The sequence below is a fragment of the Hyaena hyaena genome, unplaced genomic scaffold, assembly GCF_003009895.1.
Source record: "Hyaena hyaena isolate Hyena2069 unplaced genomic scaffold, ASM300989v1 scaffold_34, whole genome shotgun sequence".
NCBI classification, from domain to species: Eukaryota; Metazoa; Chordata; class Mammalia; order Carnivora; family Hyaenidae; genus Hyaena; species Hyaena hyaena.
The window spans coordinates 2,432,517-2,451,651 of record NW_024080665.1 but is presented as its reverse complement, the minus strand read 5'-3'; the positions used below and the strand labels follow the sequence as shown (position 1 = coordinate 2,451,651).

Genomic DNA, 19,135 nt, shown 5'->3' with positions numbered 1-19,135 from the left:
CTGTCCACTCCCACCTTCCATTCCTTCTAATTTGCCGCTCATAATGAGTGGGGACTGAGGGGAGCTCATTCAAATTGTGTTTTGTGCAAGCCCGAAGTGATCCAAGCCTGCCACTCCCCTGCTTGTAATTCGGGGCCCGGGCTTGGCTGGCGGCGGCTACGTCACCCACTGGCACTTTCTCATTTTTATCTAGATTCAAGACCGTTCTTTTTCTGGATTTGCGGACATTGCCAGCCTCTAAAATGTGTGGAATTATTTTATAGACATGTGTTTTTCATTCATTTAAAATCCACAAGGCTGAGCTGTCTACCTACAAAACTGTAATTAGATGCGCAAGGAGGAAAAAAAAAAAAAGGAAGAAAAGAAGCAGCTTGTATCTACTTCAAGCAAAACGAAGAGCTCTGGGCACTGGTTCAGCCTGCGGCGAGGCAGCCAGAAGCTTCGTAAGAGAATATTTATGGATGAGGTGGGCCTGGGTAAGCTCGTCTGCCAGGTGTTAAAAAACATGCAAATGAAGCTAATTAGGCTTACAGACCCTGCCTCAACACTGTGTCCCTGCCACCCACTAAAACACCTCCGAACACTTGACATCTGTTTAGAGCTCAGTTTTCCGAAAGGCCCGTTTCAGCCCTGACGCACCGTCGGGGTGTTCGGAGTAAACCTCGCCCTTCAGCTGTCCCACCGAGGCCCGATGTACGTGATGCCAGGAGTCCGTGACGAATGACCAACTGCTCCCAAGGAGCACAGTGCTTTGCAAAAATCTCTAAGTGCTTTATAAGCACGTGTGTCTTTTCTAACACTGCAGTCAAGCCGGTGTGGGGCGGGGGTGGGAGAAGGCGGATCATCCCCACTTGACAGGAGGGGCCGGATTCACAGAGATGAAGTAAGTGACTGTGCCCAAGTGCTAGAACAGGAAACGGTGATAGCGAGTCCTGGGCATCCTCTCTGTCACTATGCGGTGGCCTCCTGCAGGATGAGAAGGACCGCCCCTGATGGCACAGGCCCCACATGAATGCAATGGCAAGGCTAGAGTTCAGTCCAATTTCTTACAGATTCAGAAATGGGCGTCCTTAAAAGGTCAATGGCTTGCCCAGAACCCCAGGTTGCAAGTGGCCCGGCTGGGGCATTCAGAACAGACGCTGGCTGCACCTCATCCCACCCAGGACACGCGCAGTTCGTTATGTGATACTTACCTGGAAAACAGCTGGGGCCCAAGCATGCACCTCGTTTTCAGACGCAAACTTTTTTTTGGTTGCACAACAAAATAGGGAAGAAGATTCAACAGACTCAGGCGACTACCACTAGAGCCCAGCGCCGAATTGGCTGCCTAGCAGCTGCCCACCGCAAGTATCGAAATCTTGGTACCTGGAGGCCCTCCCCACCGGCCTGCAATTCACCCTCTCCTCTCACCTTTCTTCACATCCATTCAGGCCCCTCGCTGTTGCCTCTACCTGTAATGGCTCCTGTATCTTTCATCGGCATTACCTCCATGAACTGCTGCTGATCCCTGAGGCAGAATAGCTTTCTCTGCATTCTATAGCATGGCTCTACGGCTCTCCATCACAGGATCTGTCACACTGAATTATATTGTTTAGCCCAGTCCCTTGTGGACAGAGAGAGACCTAGCTCAATACATGTGAAAGGGCTGGCTGACGGTTTATGAACAAGGTTTTCATAGTTAACTCGGCTTCAATATGAAATTCAAAACAATGAAGAAGACAGGACTCAAACATAGCTGGGAAATAACATACACTTTTACTCTCAAAATAAATACTAATCAATTTTATTTTATAAATACAGATGCTGAGTTTTCTTCCAATTACCAACAGATCGGTTTCACATGCCATTTATTATTGGTGGTGGTTTAAAAAATTATTTAAATAACCGGTTAGGTCAGGATAAATGGGCACCATTAGAACTGCTAAAAAAATAGCGCTGGATACAATCTTCCAAAACTAATATTCTGCGGGGGGAACAAAAAATCTCTGGAATTTCCAGTGGGTAAGAGGAAGTGGAGAGAGAGAACACAATCAAATATTCGTTTGATTAACACTTGCTGGCCGTTCAAAGTGTCTCCACCACATGAAAACGAAAAGGGCTCTTAGCAGTTCAGACATGGATCGTAGTGGATTTTCACTGCACCTTACATCCTCAAGGCAAGTTTTATTTCCTTTAGTGATTTACAAGACTAATTAAAAAGATTAGTAGGAGAAAAGCAACTCATCCTGTATTTTGGCCTTGGCCACTCTAAGCAGAGGCAAAACTAATTCTGCAGCTTTGGAAAATGTCAAACAGAGTTCCTTCCGGAGACACGCGATACTGTTGGCTCTACCCAAGTCAAGGAAGAAACCATAGGCACGGAACAGACTCAATGGAAAGCTGAAACCCAAGCCGAGTGAACCCAACCCTAGGTGGCGTTTTGAGGCAAAAGATCGTTGAACACAGTGTGGACCAAGCCAGTGTATAGGTAACCAGTTCTGAGCTACCTAATGCCACATTCAGTAGCAGGGCCCTGTGCTAGGGAACCTGAGGTACACATTGTCCCTGCGGGTGCTCTGCGTGTGGTTCCTCTGCTTGGGGACGCCAGGGCCTAGGCCGGAGGGCCTGCAACTCAAGGCACCATCTTTAAGTTTGGCATGGAGTTTAAAGTCCACCCCCATATGTGAACTTTGAGCCACATGTGATGTACCTTCCACTGTTCAACGCTAGCATAATCCTTCCAAAACCTTTTCCTTTTGGGTGGGTAAGTGCTATTTCATTGGAGGACCCCACGCAGCCCAGTGAGATGTATAGCCAAGACCACAGACATTTCCCCCCTCATTGACTCTACCGTGAATGACAGGACACTGCAAAGATGCCATGACTCTAGCTTGCTTCTGCTTTAGGTTTTTGGAGTAGTTCCACCTCTTTATGTGAAACACGATGGATTTCTTCAGATCACGTTAAAGCTCTTAATTGCTTGCAGGTTGGGTCCATGCGTCAAGCATGGATTCTGTGAGTTCTCTTTACATACGGAAAACAACAACATGAACTATTCTGCTTGACAACATTGCTGTAAATGAGAGTTTGAGCCCAGGAGTGCTTGGACAATATATGAAAATGCTCAGTTATGTAGGACAATGCGGCTCCTGGAGAGAACCCTTGTGAAGGGGTCTGCCCTGCTGTGTAGGACGCATGCGCTCGCGTCGGCGACATTGGCTTAGATACAGCCACGGTTTCTGTTCAGGCTTGTCCTGTCATGATGGAAGGTGGAGACGTAGGTTCAAGACGGATTTCAGAACTGGAAAGAACAAATCAGGTCAAGTGAAGTAAACTCAGTTTTTATTCTTCTATACAATACATGGATATATGCATAAATTTTCCTTAAAGAGCTTGCAACCCTGAGGCAATGTCCTTGGGTATATAAAGTATATAGCAAAAGCAAATGAAATCTGAGCTCCAGGGATGAAACTGGACTTGAAGAACATAATTTAATATGAATGCAACTGCACATACACCGACAGTATTCTATGTCTCATCTAAGCCGCTTCATTCAACTATCTCAACAGCCTCGCAGTCCGCACCTTGGACGGCCTGACTTTCTACAGATATTTCATCATACACAGTGCCTTCCTTTCCAACGGAAATTTAATAAATTAACGTGGGATTTACATACAGGGATTCGTGTCTGGTGAGTGCACTGCCAGAAAGCATGCCTGGTTTTGCAGCATCTGCCCACATAAAAACTCTGGTCCCCAAAGGACGCCGAATGGCATCTGACTATTGCGACCTTGGGAGCCCTTGAGAGTCTCCTGGGGTCTGCCAGAGGTGAAGTTTTTCCTTTCGTTGGAGGGTTACGTCAAGGGCGTGCCTGATCTGAGGAGGTGGAAGGTCTCTGCAATCAAGAACCAGAGACTCTGCTGTTCTCGGTTTTCGGGGTGCACAACCCACCTGCTGTGAAGATGGGGCAGCAGAGAGGTCAATGGGGGTGCGGGGGCAGGGGCAGCCAGGGCCAGGGTATAAGGAGACCATTGTGCTTCTTAGTCATCAAACTAACGGATGGCCAAAGGTCTTTCAGTTAAACGGTGAAAACCTTTGTTTTGCATATTCGGTTTTCCAGAGTTTTATAAACTGGGCTGAGGGCAAATGCTTATGAGAAACTAAAGGTGAGTTTATTATATTATTTATATATTATCATCTTCCCTCTGAGGATAACACAGAAGTGTAAATTAAAAAGCAGACAGATATCCATAAGGTGACTTGAGCTGGAGAGTGAATTTTGCCTTAAAACAACTGTCGGGCCTGAAAAGTGAGCCTTGCAAGCAAAGCCGAACTCCGCCTGGCCCACCGACACACAACAATCCTGAGTCCCTCCACGATTTACAAAGTCGGTTTTTCCAAGGAGCGTCCTCCATTAATATTCATTTCGTGCCATAATTATTACAAGGGGGTGGCCAGTGCAGCCTTATCCTCATTTCAGGCAGCGACTGCGTCCCGGCGCTACAGGCTGCCTGCTCGCCTCACTTATCAGAACTCCTGCGTGGCCGGCGGAAGCTGGACACGTTTTCGCTCAGCGCACAGATCCTGCGGGAGAACTCTTCAAACTCCCCCAGAACTTGTTCGTCGCACTCCACGGCCACGGCGCTGTCCACCGGGACGCAGTGAAAGGCTTCCAGCTGACCGCCCGGGGTGAAACCCGTGGCCTCCGTCCCGATGATCTCTTCCGCCTGCTCCACAGCACAGCACAGCTCGGCCCCCGGGCCCGGGAGGAAGGGCCCCGGAAGCCGGACACCGGAGGGGCCGGCCTGCTCGCCAGGCAGGAGAGTGCCGTTGACAGTGGCGGGGAGCCCAGAGCGGGCTTCTTCCTGTTCTTGGCTAGTGTTCACGCTCACATGACCTCCGTTTAATCTGTCACCCACATCGGCTCCTTTTTTCTTGTTTCCTTTGGAGAAGTCCAAGGAGGTGTCCAGGGAGGAGGACAGAGACGTCACCTTCCTCTCGGATTCCCCTACGGAAGGGATGGTGGTAACGGGCTGGGCTAGCGCGGAGTTGTAACTGGGAGGAGGGGTTTTGTACTGGAGTCTCTCGTTCTCTGAGCTGGCCCGTTTCCGGTGTCCTTTGTCTGGGGAAGGGATCCCCCCTGAGAAGCCTACTTCTGCGCCTCCAAACATGGAGCTTTGTCTCTTTGGAACAGGGATTGCGCTGGAGGTGTGATGTCTGTCGCTAGAAGACAAACAAAAACGAGAAGTTATTTTCAGCTTTCGAACTCGGCCTAAGTCTTCTGGATCCGGAGACAGGAAACAACCTATTTAGGTTTGAGATGATTAAAATGGATAATAATCCAGTTTCGTATTAATTGTAGGGTCCAAGTGCAAGAAAAAGTATGAAGCATCCTGAATTCAAGTTTGGAAGCTTCCTTCAAAGACACCCTAAAATATATCCGGAGGACAGTGCTCAGGGTGCAAGAGGGGAGAGAAATCCCCTCTTTGGGGAAGAGGTGAAGTAACTGGAGAGGTGGGATCGAAAAGAAAGTATCTGAGGGATGTAATCAACCTTACGGGTCCAAAGGGCTATCAATATTCATATTCTTGTTTTAAATATTCAATGCTTAATTTACTTTCATGAAGCAGGAATCCTTATTTGGTGGAGAAGTTAAACGACTTGTCCCTGATCATCTCAGTGAGGGAGTGGCAGGCTAGACTACAACCCATGCCTCACGCCTTGATGATGACCAGCTTTTCTGATGCCCAAATACTAATCACCCTGCATTAGAGAACTGGCAGAGAGGGGACCAATGAGATATCTGTCTGTATCTATATCTTACATGGATTATTATCTATCTAATATGTGTATCTACCTACATTTTTTGCAATGAAAAATTAACTTGGGAAATGGCTTCTCCTTTATAAGGCCAGTCACACACACGGTTTACAATACTTGGTCTTCAGTGCCTTCTTTTGAACTTGAGTTTCTTCTCAGGAAGATACTTTTGGACCAGCAATAACAATCGCTGTTTAGCTCTACAAAGCATTTTAGTTCCTGAGGAAATTTCATATACACCATTTCACTTGGTTCTCACAAAAACCCTGTCAAGAAAGCAGGGTATACACTATTACTCTTAAGTCTGAAACAATAAATAACGAGTTCATGGAAATCGAGTATCCAGACCCTGGAAATGATGGTCGTGTTCAATGCTGGGCTAGTTAAGCCCACCCCCGCGGTACTGATCACAGTTCTAGGTACTATGCTTGGATGAAGTAGCTCAATTCACCGATAGGAAAAGACTGATCCAGAGGCAGAGAGAGGTACAAACATAAGACCCTTTTGACTTGTATTCTTCTGATGAGGACACACGCACAGAAGTGGCTTACAAAACATCAGCTATGAGGCTGGAAAAGAGGTGAGACCTGAAACTATACTCTCCCAACAGGCAGCTATTACATGTGCCAGGCCTTAGGGAGGGGACACAGATACAAGACAGAGCAGGCCCTGCCTCTGAGGAGCTTCCAATCTCGCAGGAGAAAGGCCCCCCTAATTATTGAATATATTTTCAAATTACAGTTGTGATAAGTGCCCCGAAGAAGAAGGAAGGGTTCCCCCTACCCGTGTCCGCAGCCACAAGCCCTTATGCCGGTTCCCTGCTCCCTTTTCTCTTAGAGGTTTTTCTGATGCTAGATTATGCCTGCGGTCTCTGACACCTAAGCAAGGGTTATTCTTTTTGCAAAAAGGCAACCACAAGGCTTCTAATCCATGGGCCTACCAGACTCCGTTGCTTGGCTCTAAGTGTTGGTGCCTGGAGGGATTTCATAATTAGGGGTGGTCCCTGGGGAGCATAGAAAACAGCACAAGCAAACCAGTAAATTACTGTTTTTGGTTCTCAAGAAAAACAAAACAGAGCAAACTCTACTGGCCTTAATCTAGGTTTTCAGTTAATATGTTGTCAAAACTTACAGTGATTGGGTAAGCCACACATTTTTGCCCATCTTGCCAGTTTTCCTCTACCACTTGCTGACAGTATCCCTCTCTAAGTGATTTTGCAGGGGGCCCAGGTAATCAAACCAAAACAAAGCATCAGCACCACCCACAGACCCATCTATTCTGAACAGATGGGCCAAGCTCTCAGCTGCCATCCCAGCCCAGGAGGGTGAGAAGCCCCAAGTGAACCAGCCTGGAATGCTGAAGGTGACGTCGCTGGCATACAGTCAGAGGCCAGGTGCCTAAGCACTTGCTGCTACAAAGGGTGAACGACACGATGCCCTCAGTGCCACTGCCACCCAGCCCCACCCTGCAGACTCTCTGCTCTGCTTCTCTGCTGGGTTGCAGGTGGGCTGATGAAAGCCAGGGCATGAGAGCAGACCTGGGAGCAAGCTGTGCTTATGACACAAGAGAATGGAATTTTGTAGCCCTCTTTGATTCTGAGACTCCTTGAAAGCTCTCCTCAACTTTGTACAAGAGAAAAGTAATAAAGTGTCACATCCCTCCCCTCAACTATTACGGGAAGGCAGCTACCATTTTCTTGTACATCAACAAAGTTGAACCCTCACATCTACCTTGTAGAAAAGGTAGGCAGGTGGGTGGGTGGGTTATGTGGCTTTGTTTAGGGCTGCAGAATGCGCATCTGAACCAAATTTGGTCTGACTCCAGCGCCCACACTGTCTGTTGCGTCACAGGTGGGAAACTCATATTCAAATTCAACTAACACTTGCTAAGTGCCAATGGAATGCCACATCTCAAACTAAATGTCATTACACAGGCCTTCTCATCTAACCGGCTCAGCTTGTATCTGAGCTCTGGGGTGCTACTCCTATTTTAATGGATGGATTCTTAAGGCTGTGTGAGGTAGAGACTTTGGCATTTTCTGACATCCTGATTTTTTAAAAAAATGTTTATTTATTTTGAAGGGGAGAGAGAGAGAGAGAGAGAGAGAGCGCAAGAGCAGTTGGGGAGGGGTGGAAAGAGAGAGAGAACCCAACCAGGCTCCACACTGTCAGTGCAGAGCCTGACTCAGGGCCTGATCTCATGAATCATGAGCCAAAATCAAGAAGATGATCAACTAATGGAGCCACCCAGGTGCCCCCTGGCATCCTGGTTTTGTAGTATTCTCCAGTTCCTTTACATTTTTATGAGAACGATACTATCAGGGAATGATAATATCAGATACAATTTGGAAAGTGCAAGTAATGGTAAAATGTTCCCCCTGAAGAATGGAAAAAAGGAGTTATTACAGATAGACAAGGAAGTCTACAGATCTAAAATTTACCCTTTAATCACCATATGTTGTCTTTTCCCTCATTTTTAGTCATGTGCAGTAAGACTTTCCAAGCATTTTTTAAGTCTTCCTTAATAATAATAATAATAACAATAATTATATATATTATATATATATTTCAAATTCGTGAGAGAGAGAGAGAGAGAGAGAGAGAGAGAGAGAGAATCCCAAGCAGGCTCCACGCTCAGCACAGAGCCTGACACCCTGTGGGGTCCATCCCACAACCCTGGGATCATGACCTGAGCTGAAATCAAGAGTCGGATGCTCAACCAACTGAGTCATCCAGGCGCCCCAAAGGCCTTCCTATAATCTTAGAGTAAGTTGAAGAAAAGGGGATTTTCTTAATAACACTAGGCCATCAATATAAACATGTGTTACTGAACTGTGACATGGGGAAGAGATGACAGGACCCTCAGGGACGTAAGTCTGGGGCTCAGGGCCCTCCCGTCTGCACCCATGCTTCCCTGGGTCCTCTCTCACTGCCAGGCTGGTGGCACATGTGCGCCGATGCCCTTGTCTTTTGTTAATGTCTGCCAGCTCACCGTGCCCTCGTACAGTGGATGGTCTGAGAATTGTGTGCAAAGTAAGAGTATGTCAGCTTGAGTGAGGGGTCAGCACATGTCCGAGGAATAACACGCTTGGCTTTATGAGTTTTGTAACATTAGTTCTGGCTGCTTAGAGTTAAGTTTTTTATTACTTCCAGGATCTTAGCAGTGCTCCAGATTTTTTAGATACCTGAGTTCTAAACAGCTGAAGTACTGAATGATGACATTAAAATATACACAAACACACATGCATTTTTAATTATTATAATAATTTATACTCCCTGGAAGATGCAAAAACTATAAACTATATAAAAAAATAAAAATCACTCACAAGCCTATTACCTAGCAAATAAGTTTGAGTATTTTGTTTTTAGGCTTTGATTTTACATATGTGTGTTTAATTAAAAAAGAGAAAAAGACCTAAAGTTATATTTGTGGTATATGTATACAATTTTGTATCCCACCATTGGAATGTATTAAAATCTTTGGTAAACAATTCTAAATGGCTCCTCCACTGAATGGGATATTATTCCCTTATTTTTGTAGAGTTAGGATATTTCTAAAATTTTTCTATTAAAAGACACACTGCTGTGAGCATCTCTGTATAAAAACACAATGCATAGATTTTTAATAAAATAATTTGGATTTTCGCATTTAATATAAGTTTCCACAAGGAACCATCATTGCATATTTTAGTACAAGCTAAATTCTTATGATTAAAAAAAAGGCATTTTACTTCTATTATCCCCTAAAAAATAGAAAGGTAGCAATTAAAGAGGCAAATGACAGATGAAAAAAGAATGCCTCGGAGGTTTCAAGATTCTTTTGGTCTGATTACAGTTTGGCTTCATGACGACTTCATCGAGACGGAAGAAGAGGTCAGAACGCATAGACTTACTAATTACATGACCGATTTTTAAAAGCTGTTGACAATTTACTTATCAAATGAAATTAGTACATTCTTTATACTGTGATGAATAACTTACTGGGAGTTTTTACTCTTAGAAACAACCAGAGTAACCCTGGATATTTTGGGGAAGGGTGGACACAGCAGGAAACGTGGTAGCTTTGCTCCATCCTCCACCCCAGCCAAGGCTCCCTATGTGTTCTATGGCGTTCGATCTGGAGGTCCAGAGCCCGAGGTTTGGTAGCTGGACCAAGTCCCCTACTTCACCGCACACATTCTCCCTGGCCGTTTGCCTTGAGTGGATGTCTTTTCCAGCTTGGCTTAGGTCCAAACTGGAAACCTGGAAACATGACATCTGGGGTTTAATGCTGCAATTAAAAGGAATTTATTAAAAAACAACAACCCACAGATATTGTAATGGCCAATTTACCAGGGAAACATGGGATAGGTTGTTGAATAACTGAACCACATCGGGACTGTTAGATTACTTCATAATCAACCTTTTGCTACGAGTACAAAAGGGTACCGTAGAGTCACAAACAACAGCCTGATGAGGGAGAAGTCAAGTGGTTTGGAGTTTAGAGGTCAAGGAATACAGTCTGGTTTAAATTTGGCTTCTCTGATCTCTCTAAATTAAGGTGATTAATTTCTTTCTCATTCCGTGAGTCCTTATTTATTGCAGTCGGTTATTTTTTATCTCTTCAGCTATATCTGGAGATGGTGGTAGTGATGAGGCAGGGCACTCAAAACCTAGATCCTCCTCCAAGCCCTACAGTCATGACTGTCTCTCTGGAGTTAGAACTTGAGTTTGAACTTACCACTTGCTTGTTATATGACTGTAAGCGGTCCCTTATCTTCTCTGTGCTTTAGTTTTCTCCTTCATAAAATAGATCACTAGGGGCGCCTGGGTGGCTTAGTCGGTTAAGCGTCCGACTTTCGCTTAGGTCATGATCTCGCGATTCGTGGGTTTGAGCCCCGTGTCAGGCTCTGTGCTGACTGCCAGCTCAGAGCCTGGAGCCTGTTTCAGTCTGTGACTCCCTCTCTCTCTGGCCCTCCCTCGCTCACGCTGTCTCTCTCTCTCTCTCCTAGAAATAAATAAAAAACACTTAAAAAAATAAATAAAATAGATCACTAGACTATGGTAAGGATTAAATAAAATAATGCACCTGAAACAGAAGAATACCTGAGTATATAATAATGTCAGTAGTGGCTGTCATTGTGGTCACTGTCATGGTTACCAGCTTCCATGGGCTTCGGATTCCAAAAGAACTGCCCTCATTTTACAGAAGGGGTCACTGAGGCTCAAAGGCATTAATGTCTCAGACCATTGGAACACAGGTAATTGGGAGTAGAGGCAAGACCAGAATCTAGGTCTCCTTCCTCCTACTGTTTCTTCCTACATAGAATTCTGTTTAGAACAGGGACAGATGGGACTCTTCCCATCTGCCCTGTCTCCTCCTCTGCACATCAGGGAGAAAAAGAACTAAGGCAAGTCTAAAAGAGTTTTGAAAGAAAAACACTAAATCAATCAAAAGTGAAACATCACTGCAGTTCTTTTTTTCTTTTTTCTTGAAGACAGAGGGTGGGAGAGGCTTTGAATAAAGTAGAAATGCTCCACTGCCTCTATTTACATGATCTGCCAAATGCTTAGGGACTAAAAGAACTTCCCAGAATCCTTTAAGGTGCATTCCAGTTGTCCCCAGACCTCTGATGTATCATTTTTCTGTATGAATTTCACTTCAGGGAGAAAGCATTTTTGTAAGAGGGAGAATTTCTGTGGTCCCAACCTAAATGAGGAGGACCTCGTTCAGCCTCTTAGAACCATTATACAAAGACTTTGTCATGAAGCCAACCCGGGAGACAGTAGAACCCAGTTCATTCCACTCCACTATTCTTGCCTCCACAATGTCCCCCTCCTCCTCCTCTTTCTGCTGGTTGTACTGCCTAAAGCAACAGCCTCCTTTAAACAGAAAAAGGAGTGGGAGGAAGAAAAAAAGGCAATTTGGACACTGGTCCAAAATGTGTTTCTACTTCCACATCTCCCATATATAATACTCTAGACCTCTACACAGAGCTCCGCCATTATGAAGTATGGCAGACTGGTGAAGCACTTTACTGCTCTGAACCAGTGTCTCCTCTTCTGTAAAATGGGAATATCCATCTAACCGTTTGTATAGTAAGGGTTAACATTCTTAGTACAATGAGTAGGTACTCCACAGACCATTAGTAATCATCCAACAACAGCAGGTAACATTTATGAAGTGTGATGAAGTAAATACTATGTTAATAGCTTTATACATGGTCTCATTTAGTCCTCATCTCTGTGAAGTATTACAAACATAATCCACCTTTTACAGATGAAGAAACTCAGGCATAGAGGTTAGGTACCTTGCCCAAGGTCAAAAAGCAACTAACTGTGATTTCACAAACACAATCTGACTAAATAATTAGTTTCCTTCTCTGTCCCAGTCCCTGGGACTTGCCACCAAAACACCTACATGTGATCGTACTTCTGTTTGAGGGAGGAGTGAGAGTCAGAAGATTAACTTTTAGGCCAAATGGCTTGGTATCTTTTCTTTCTCTTCTTTTCTTGCCTATGTTAAGTTTGTACAGCTTTTCTGACTTCCCTGGAATTGTTATTTTGTTATAAGAATGCTAATGGATTCTAAGCATCAATTATGAAAACACAAGTACATCCTGCCATGAAATGATATAAATATGGAGACTTAGGGGAAAATGAAATAGACGAAAAATGTAAAGATTTACCACATCGAGAGAGTTCTCGAAGGTGGGGTGGATTTTTAGCGATTTGAAATTACTTTTCCCCCTATGCTCTTTCAGATTCACTTGTTTTATCTGTCTACAAGCAGGTCTCACCCCGTAAGGTACTGGGAAAGCACACAAGTCACAGTCTCAAATATGTGTCTCTCCCTCCTACAAAATGTTTCCTCTGAGGAACATTACGAGATCACAGCTGGTCAAAATGCTAAATCTTGATTGTCTGGATCCTGGCCAAAGGCTACAGCTACAACTCGGTGGAATAAGAATACTTAAAAAGAAAAAAAAAAAAAAGACCCACTTTTAAACAACATTCGATCTTCTTTCTCTCCCTGCAGCAAGCTATGACCTCACGGCAGTGAGGCCTCTACATGGAGGTGTTTAAGTTGGTTTACAGCCATTAGAAATGTTTGAAGCTCTAGGTACTAGTCTGCGCCAATAGCATGTCAACTGTGCTAAAAAGCAATAATAGTTTCTCACCTTCTTAAAGATTACTGCTTAAATAATGCAGAGCAACGACAGGGCTGCACAGAGTGCCAAAAGCAGGTTGCCAAGGCGAAGCTGAGGTAGAATTACGTCTTTTGGCAGCTACAGAATTATGACATAAAGTTAGTTTTTTTTAAAAAACAACCTCCATAAATTAGACTACTATCCTTTTTCAAAATCCAGCAGAAGCTGGGATCCATCCTTCTCCTTGCTCTCTCTCAGATCAAGTAGAAGCAAAGAGCCTCGTTTTGGGAAAGCCAAATGTAACGGTTAGCTCTTACCCGCCAGGGGGTGGGGGGTGGCTGGGGGTTAACAGTTTTGAGCACTGAGTCCCCTGACCACAGGCAAGTAGTCTAAAGGCCTCTCACCATTACCAGATGAGTAAAAGTGGTTAATCTCTGCCCTGGATGTTAACAAAACAAGAAACAAAATAAAAACAGAAGCAATCTTGGGCCAAAAGCATAGGCTGAAACCCATGCCAATGGTCACCTTTCCTCTGGGCTCAGCTTGGAATGTTTCCTTCCAAAATCTGACTAAATAAAAACACAAAGTTTAAAAAGGTATAACTGAACAAGGAAGCCTTTAGATTTCATTTAAACTAAGGACTGATGGAAAGATGAATTATTTGCAAAAGAGAAAGTTCCACAGGCAAAGGGCAAAACCAGCGAGCTGAAGAAATCCACTTCCCCAGGCTATGCGATCCGACCAAGGGTCTGGCCATCAGGCCTCCGGGGGCCTGGACAACGGGGTCTAGTTCGGGAAAGGGAGGCCTCAGCACAGGCCAGCGGACAGAGGCTAAGAGGCAGGAAGCCATGTGGAGACCAGCTCAGTCCCAAGCCTGAGCTCCCTGGGATCAGGGAATAGAGGGCGATCCTTTAGGGAGACAAAGAAGGGTCCCAGGAGGAGTGAAGTCAACCACTTCACCCATCAGCTTTCACTTTAGAAATCATCACACAAATTAACGTATTAAAATTATAGTCAGACAACAAACATTATAAGGACCGTAGATATAGAGATGTCAGGGATGACACCAGGGCACCGGAGCGTCTGGGTAACACTTGAGACATGGGGGTTCATCAAGCATTTATGCTGAAAATTAGACCAAAAAAAGTAGGTGTACCTTTGCCAGGGACACCAGAGGAACAGCAGTGCCACAGAGCCCAGCCTCAGAGAGTACTCGACATGGAAACGAAAACTTTGGTCCGAGAATGCTTTCCAAATTTCAAAAGTAGATTTGCAAAGAGAGCCAAAGGCAGTTTTAGGCCTCCAGAAGCCAGTGACAGAATCTGTGAAATTAAAGTCTTTGAAGGATACGGCTAAAGCTGACCCACCACATTCTAATAAGCTCTGACATGAGCTGAACCATGGGGATTTAATTGTTTGTTGTTTTAAAAGAAGAATGAGCAGCTCTGCCACCATTTCCCGAGATGCTGGAAGCCTTCATCAGAAGTGCTTGAATTACACTTTGCTGTCATAGAATCATCACACAGTGAGAGACTGTGGGGCTCCAGGGACAGTATCTTGGAAGCCTTATCTTTCGTAGTCCTCTGTGCTACTAAAAGAGGTGCAGTATAAAAACTGTACGCATATTAGCAAAGTAAGTGATTTGCTCCCTAATGCAAATATATATTGAGTGTCTATTATGCACTAAACACTGGGGACACAATAAAGATGGAAAATAAGGCCACAGCTCCTGCTTTTGTGGAGGTCACACCATGATGGGAGACAGATACTGCCACCAAATGATGACAAAAACATAAAATGATAACTTCTGACACATGCTGTGCAGGAGAGGACACGGGCTAAGAGAGCTTGTAACAGAACCGACCCAGAAAAGGCCAAGAACTGAAGGGTTAGTAGAATTTTTCACCAGTGAAGAATGGGTCAGAGGCAAGAGCATCTTCCAGGCAAAAGGAAGAGCAGAGGCCAAGTCCCTACGTCGAGAGGGAGAATAATGAGGACACGAAAGGTCATCAAGTGAAGAACAGCATGGTAGAATATAAAGCTGGAGAGGAAAACCAAGTGTAGACCATGCAGAAACCCAAAGGCTGAGTCTAGAATTTTTCTCTTTAAGTCATGAACGTGTTTTAGGCTAGGTGGATGTGGGGGGTGGGGGGTGGTGGGGAAGGTGGAGAAGAGAAAGAGAGATCTATTAACTGATTGACTGATTTGTATTTTGGAGAGTGCACTCTGGCTGAAGTTCAAGAATAGATTGGAGGGGGCCCAGAGTCGATGCCGGGGGATCCCAGCCTGTGCAGCAGTACAGGTGAGAGATGATGAGAGCTTGGACCAGAATGGAAATACACCGACAGAGACAAGTATACACATCAGGGGAGATCAGCAGGGGCTGCTAGGATGAGATATGGGGATGGGAGGAAAAGGCAGGAACCAAGGATTATGCATGGTTTTCTGGAGATTCCATTTGCTGAAAACAGAGCACTGGAAGACCGTGAGGCTTATGGTGGTCAGGGTGGAAGGCAGGAAGGAAAAGCACAGGGACACCAAATGTGCTGTGAAAACATCCAGGAGGCAATATGAATAGAGGTCTCATATCCAAAAAGATCTGGGCTGAAGATTTATGCTTGTGCTTCATTTCAGAGTGGGTGATAATTAAAATGATGGCTGTGGACAAGATTGCCTTGGACTGGAGAATAAAATGAGAGAAAAGAGGGCTTAGGGCTGAACCTTGAGGAGCTCCAGTTTTTTAGACGAGGTAGAGGAAGAGGCGCCTTCAAATGAGAGAAGGAGCAGTCAGAAAGGAAAAAAAAGACCACTAGGAGAGAATTATAATGACAGCATTCTTTTTCTGGAATCACAAGATGCTGAATAATCCCTCATATAAAAGATTTTATTCTTAACATAGTTATAAGAGAGGCTATACTGAGCAATAACGTAAAGTTATTCTGCTTGGGGCCAAGTCTTAGCTCCTCCACTTGATGGCTGTGTCATTGTTAAGCTATTTTAACTTCTCTGTGTCTCAGTTTCCTCATCTGTAAGATGAGGGAGGACAGTGGGTCCTAATTCATGGGGCCATTGTGAGGGTTAAATGAGTTAACTAAGTCATATATTCAAAATGCTTTGGAAGAGTGCCTGATTTGCAGTATCAGTCATTTGACATTAGCTATAATGACATTACTTATATATCGCTATCCACTAACAGAAGAATTGTTGAAAAAGCATTGAAAGACCATATAAAATGGTCTTTAATAAACTCCAAACTTAAAACACAGGGGATTGCATCTAAATTGAGTTTAAATTCAAAGGTCATAATAAAGTAGTCAGTGGTCATTTTTAATGCTGCAAACCCTTGCCAACTTTTGATGGGCAAAGACCATAGCTCTACAGTCTTCTTGAAACTTAATACAGTGCGTTAGATCTAGAAGGATGTTTATCTTGCTGATACTTAGCACATGCTAATGAGTCCCTCCTAAAAAACACTGATTTCTTAGTACAGGATATACAGGTGGCTTTTCTGCTCAACCTTTCCTTCCATCCATTTAAATATACTCCTATTCCAAAACCCAATTTAACTCCTACCTCCTTCATTAAGCCATCTTTAACCATGTCAATTTAATTTTTTTAATGTTTATTTTTCAGAGAGAGAGAGAGAGAGCATGTGAGCAGGAGAGGGACAGAAAGAGAGGGAGTCACAGAATCTGAAGCAGGCTCCAGGCTCCGAGCTGTCAGCACAGAGCCCGATGTGGGGCTTGAACTCATGAACCGTGAGATCATGACCTGAGCTGAAGTCAGACGCTTAACCGACTGAGCCACCCAGGCGCCCCTAACCATGTCAGTTTAAAGCGAACTCTTTGAACAGCCTCAGTACTTGTAATTTTACCATCCAACTGATGTTTAATATGGTCACTTGTACTTCTAGACATATTTTAGTAGACATTATTGACATCCATATTCATAGCCTGGCAGTCTGCTAGGCTCTGGAAATAAAGAAGCGTATAAAATAAGGTTTCTATTGATAAGGAGTTCTCACTGTAATAGAGAAGACGGAGAGTTAACCAATTAACAGAAACCATGGTGCTTCGCGTACAATATACACTTCATACATTGTAATGGAGGAGGGAGCAAGTTATCATCTGGAAGGCTTATCACAGGAGGCCATATGTGACTGGTGCCTTGAAGGATAAGGGGGAGTTAGCCAGGCGTGTGTGTACAGAGGGGGGAAGAGTAAGAAATGAAGGGAAGGAGAGTTAAGGCAGAAGAAGATATATGTGTGCAGTGCAAATATGGAGCCGAGTCTTAAAAACACTGCAAGGGAGGGACCTAGTCTTCTATTTCTTGAAATCTACTCCTTCACTTTCCAGTCTAATGTAGTAAAGAATGGGTATTAAGTGAATGAATATATTTGTTTTATGAATAAATGGATTTAATTAGTTGTACTCAAAAGGAATACTTACGGTTTTTCTTTTGGCAAAGGGTTGAGAAACATTCCGTTAATGTTAAAAAAAAAGGTGTAAAAAGAACGCTATGGGATTACTTATAACATGAAAAACAAAACTATCTAAAGATACATTTATAGTAAATCTAAATGAGTAAAAATTATGCAGTCATTAAAGTGATCCTATAACGTTTTAAATGGCACTGACTTAAGGTGTGATATACAAAGAAGCAGTATAGACAGCTGTGCAGACTGTGCTGTCCACCACTGTGGCCACTAGCTAATGGTTACTGGGTACCTGCCATGTGGCTGGCTGGACTTGAGATGTGCTCTAAGTATAAAATATGCGCTGGATTCAGAAGGCTTACTATGAAGAAAGGAATGTAAAATATTTTATTAATAATTTAAAAATACGGGTTACATGTTGACGAATTATAATTGGTTTTTATTGGGATTAAATAAACCAAATTATTGGGTGGCTCAGTCAGTTAAGTGTCCGACTTCAGCTCAGCTCATGATCTCATGGTTCATGAGCCCCGCATCGGGCTCTGTGCTGACAACTCAGAGCCTGAAGCCTGCTTCGAATTCTCTGTCTCCCTCTCTCTCTGCCCCTCTCCTGCTCGTGTTCTTTCTCTCTCTCTCAAAAAAAATAAATAAACATTAAAAAATTTTAAATATATTATTAAACTTAATTTTCCTGTTTCTTTTTACCTTTTTAGAATATGGCTGCCAGAAAATTTAAATTTACATATGTAGCTCAGACTGTATTTATTTTTGAGAGAGAGAGAGAGAGAGAGAGAGAGCGAGAGAGCGCGCAGGAGGGGCAGAGAGAGAGAGGGAGACAGAGAATCCAAAGCAGGCTCCATGCTGTCAGAAGAAAGCCCAATGTGGAGCTCAAACACATAAACCATGAATCAGGACCTGAAATTAGATGCTCAACTGACTGAGCCACTCAGGCGCCCTTCTCAAACTGTATTTCTGAGACGGTGCTGGTACAGACGATAGGATCTCAAATGTATAAGAAACACACAGAGAACTGACAAACTTAACAATGGTTTTTGTCCCTAGATTGTTAAGCTATTGTTTCCCCCTTCTGTGTATTTTTATATCTTCCAAATTTGATTCATTGAGCATGTATTATTTTATATTCAGGAGGCATTAATAGAAATAAACAAGACACAAATGAAACACAAGATTCCAATGTGGTTCAAAGCCTTGTTTGCTGGAGGGTAAGAAAGGAAGCCCAGGGATGCCCAAATGACTCTGTCACTGCTGGTGGGTTAGCACACAAAGGATGTTGGCCAGCTGTTCTCCATCCTGACTGGAGACAGAAAAAAGCGGAAATGGGTGTTAACCGCAGGAGGGGGCCTGTAAGTTAAATATAGGGAAGAATTTCCTGAAGCGAGGGTGTTTAAACTCTGGAATGAGTTATGGAAGAAGCCTGGTCCCCCAAGGTCTTTTAAAATACTACAGATACCCATATGCCTTGTGTGCTCCCGTCTAGAGGCAGTGAGATGACTTGTCAAAGTTCCTTCTAAAATAGCTATCTTAGAGTAAATAACTCCTATAAAGCTTTCCTTTTCATTTATTTTTGACCAGGCTTCGCTTTTCACATTAAGGCCGCACTCTGAAAGGCAGGCCCGTCTGACGCAGCCGCCCTAAGTGGCACTCCTGAGACTTGGAAGACAATGTCATTTGATCTAAATCTAAAAACTAACATCACCAAACAACATGCTTTTGACGTCCTTGGGGGTCACCTGCCAGAAACTAGTTCTGAA

At 44.0% G+C, this 19,135-nt stretch overlaps 1 protein-coding gene across 1 annotated transcript in view; it reads right to left on the bottom strand.

The window, feature by feature from the left end:
- Positions 1-3,304: 3,304 nt before the first annotated feature.
- Positions 3,305-19,135, bottom strand: part of UVRAG (UV radiation resistance associated) — a 286,651-nt gene continuing 270,820 nt past the window's right edge. Inside the window, exon 15 of the mRNA XM_039228691.1 lies at positions 3,305-5,202. Within this exon, the coding sequence (XP_039084622.1) occupies positions 4,500-5,202 (703 nt within the window). The 3' untranslated portion in view covers positions 3,305-4,499. The remainder of the gene's footprint in view (positions 5,203-19,135) is intronic.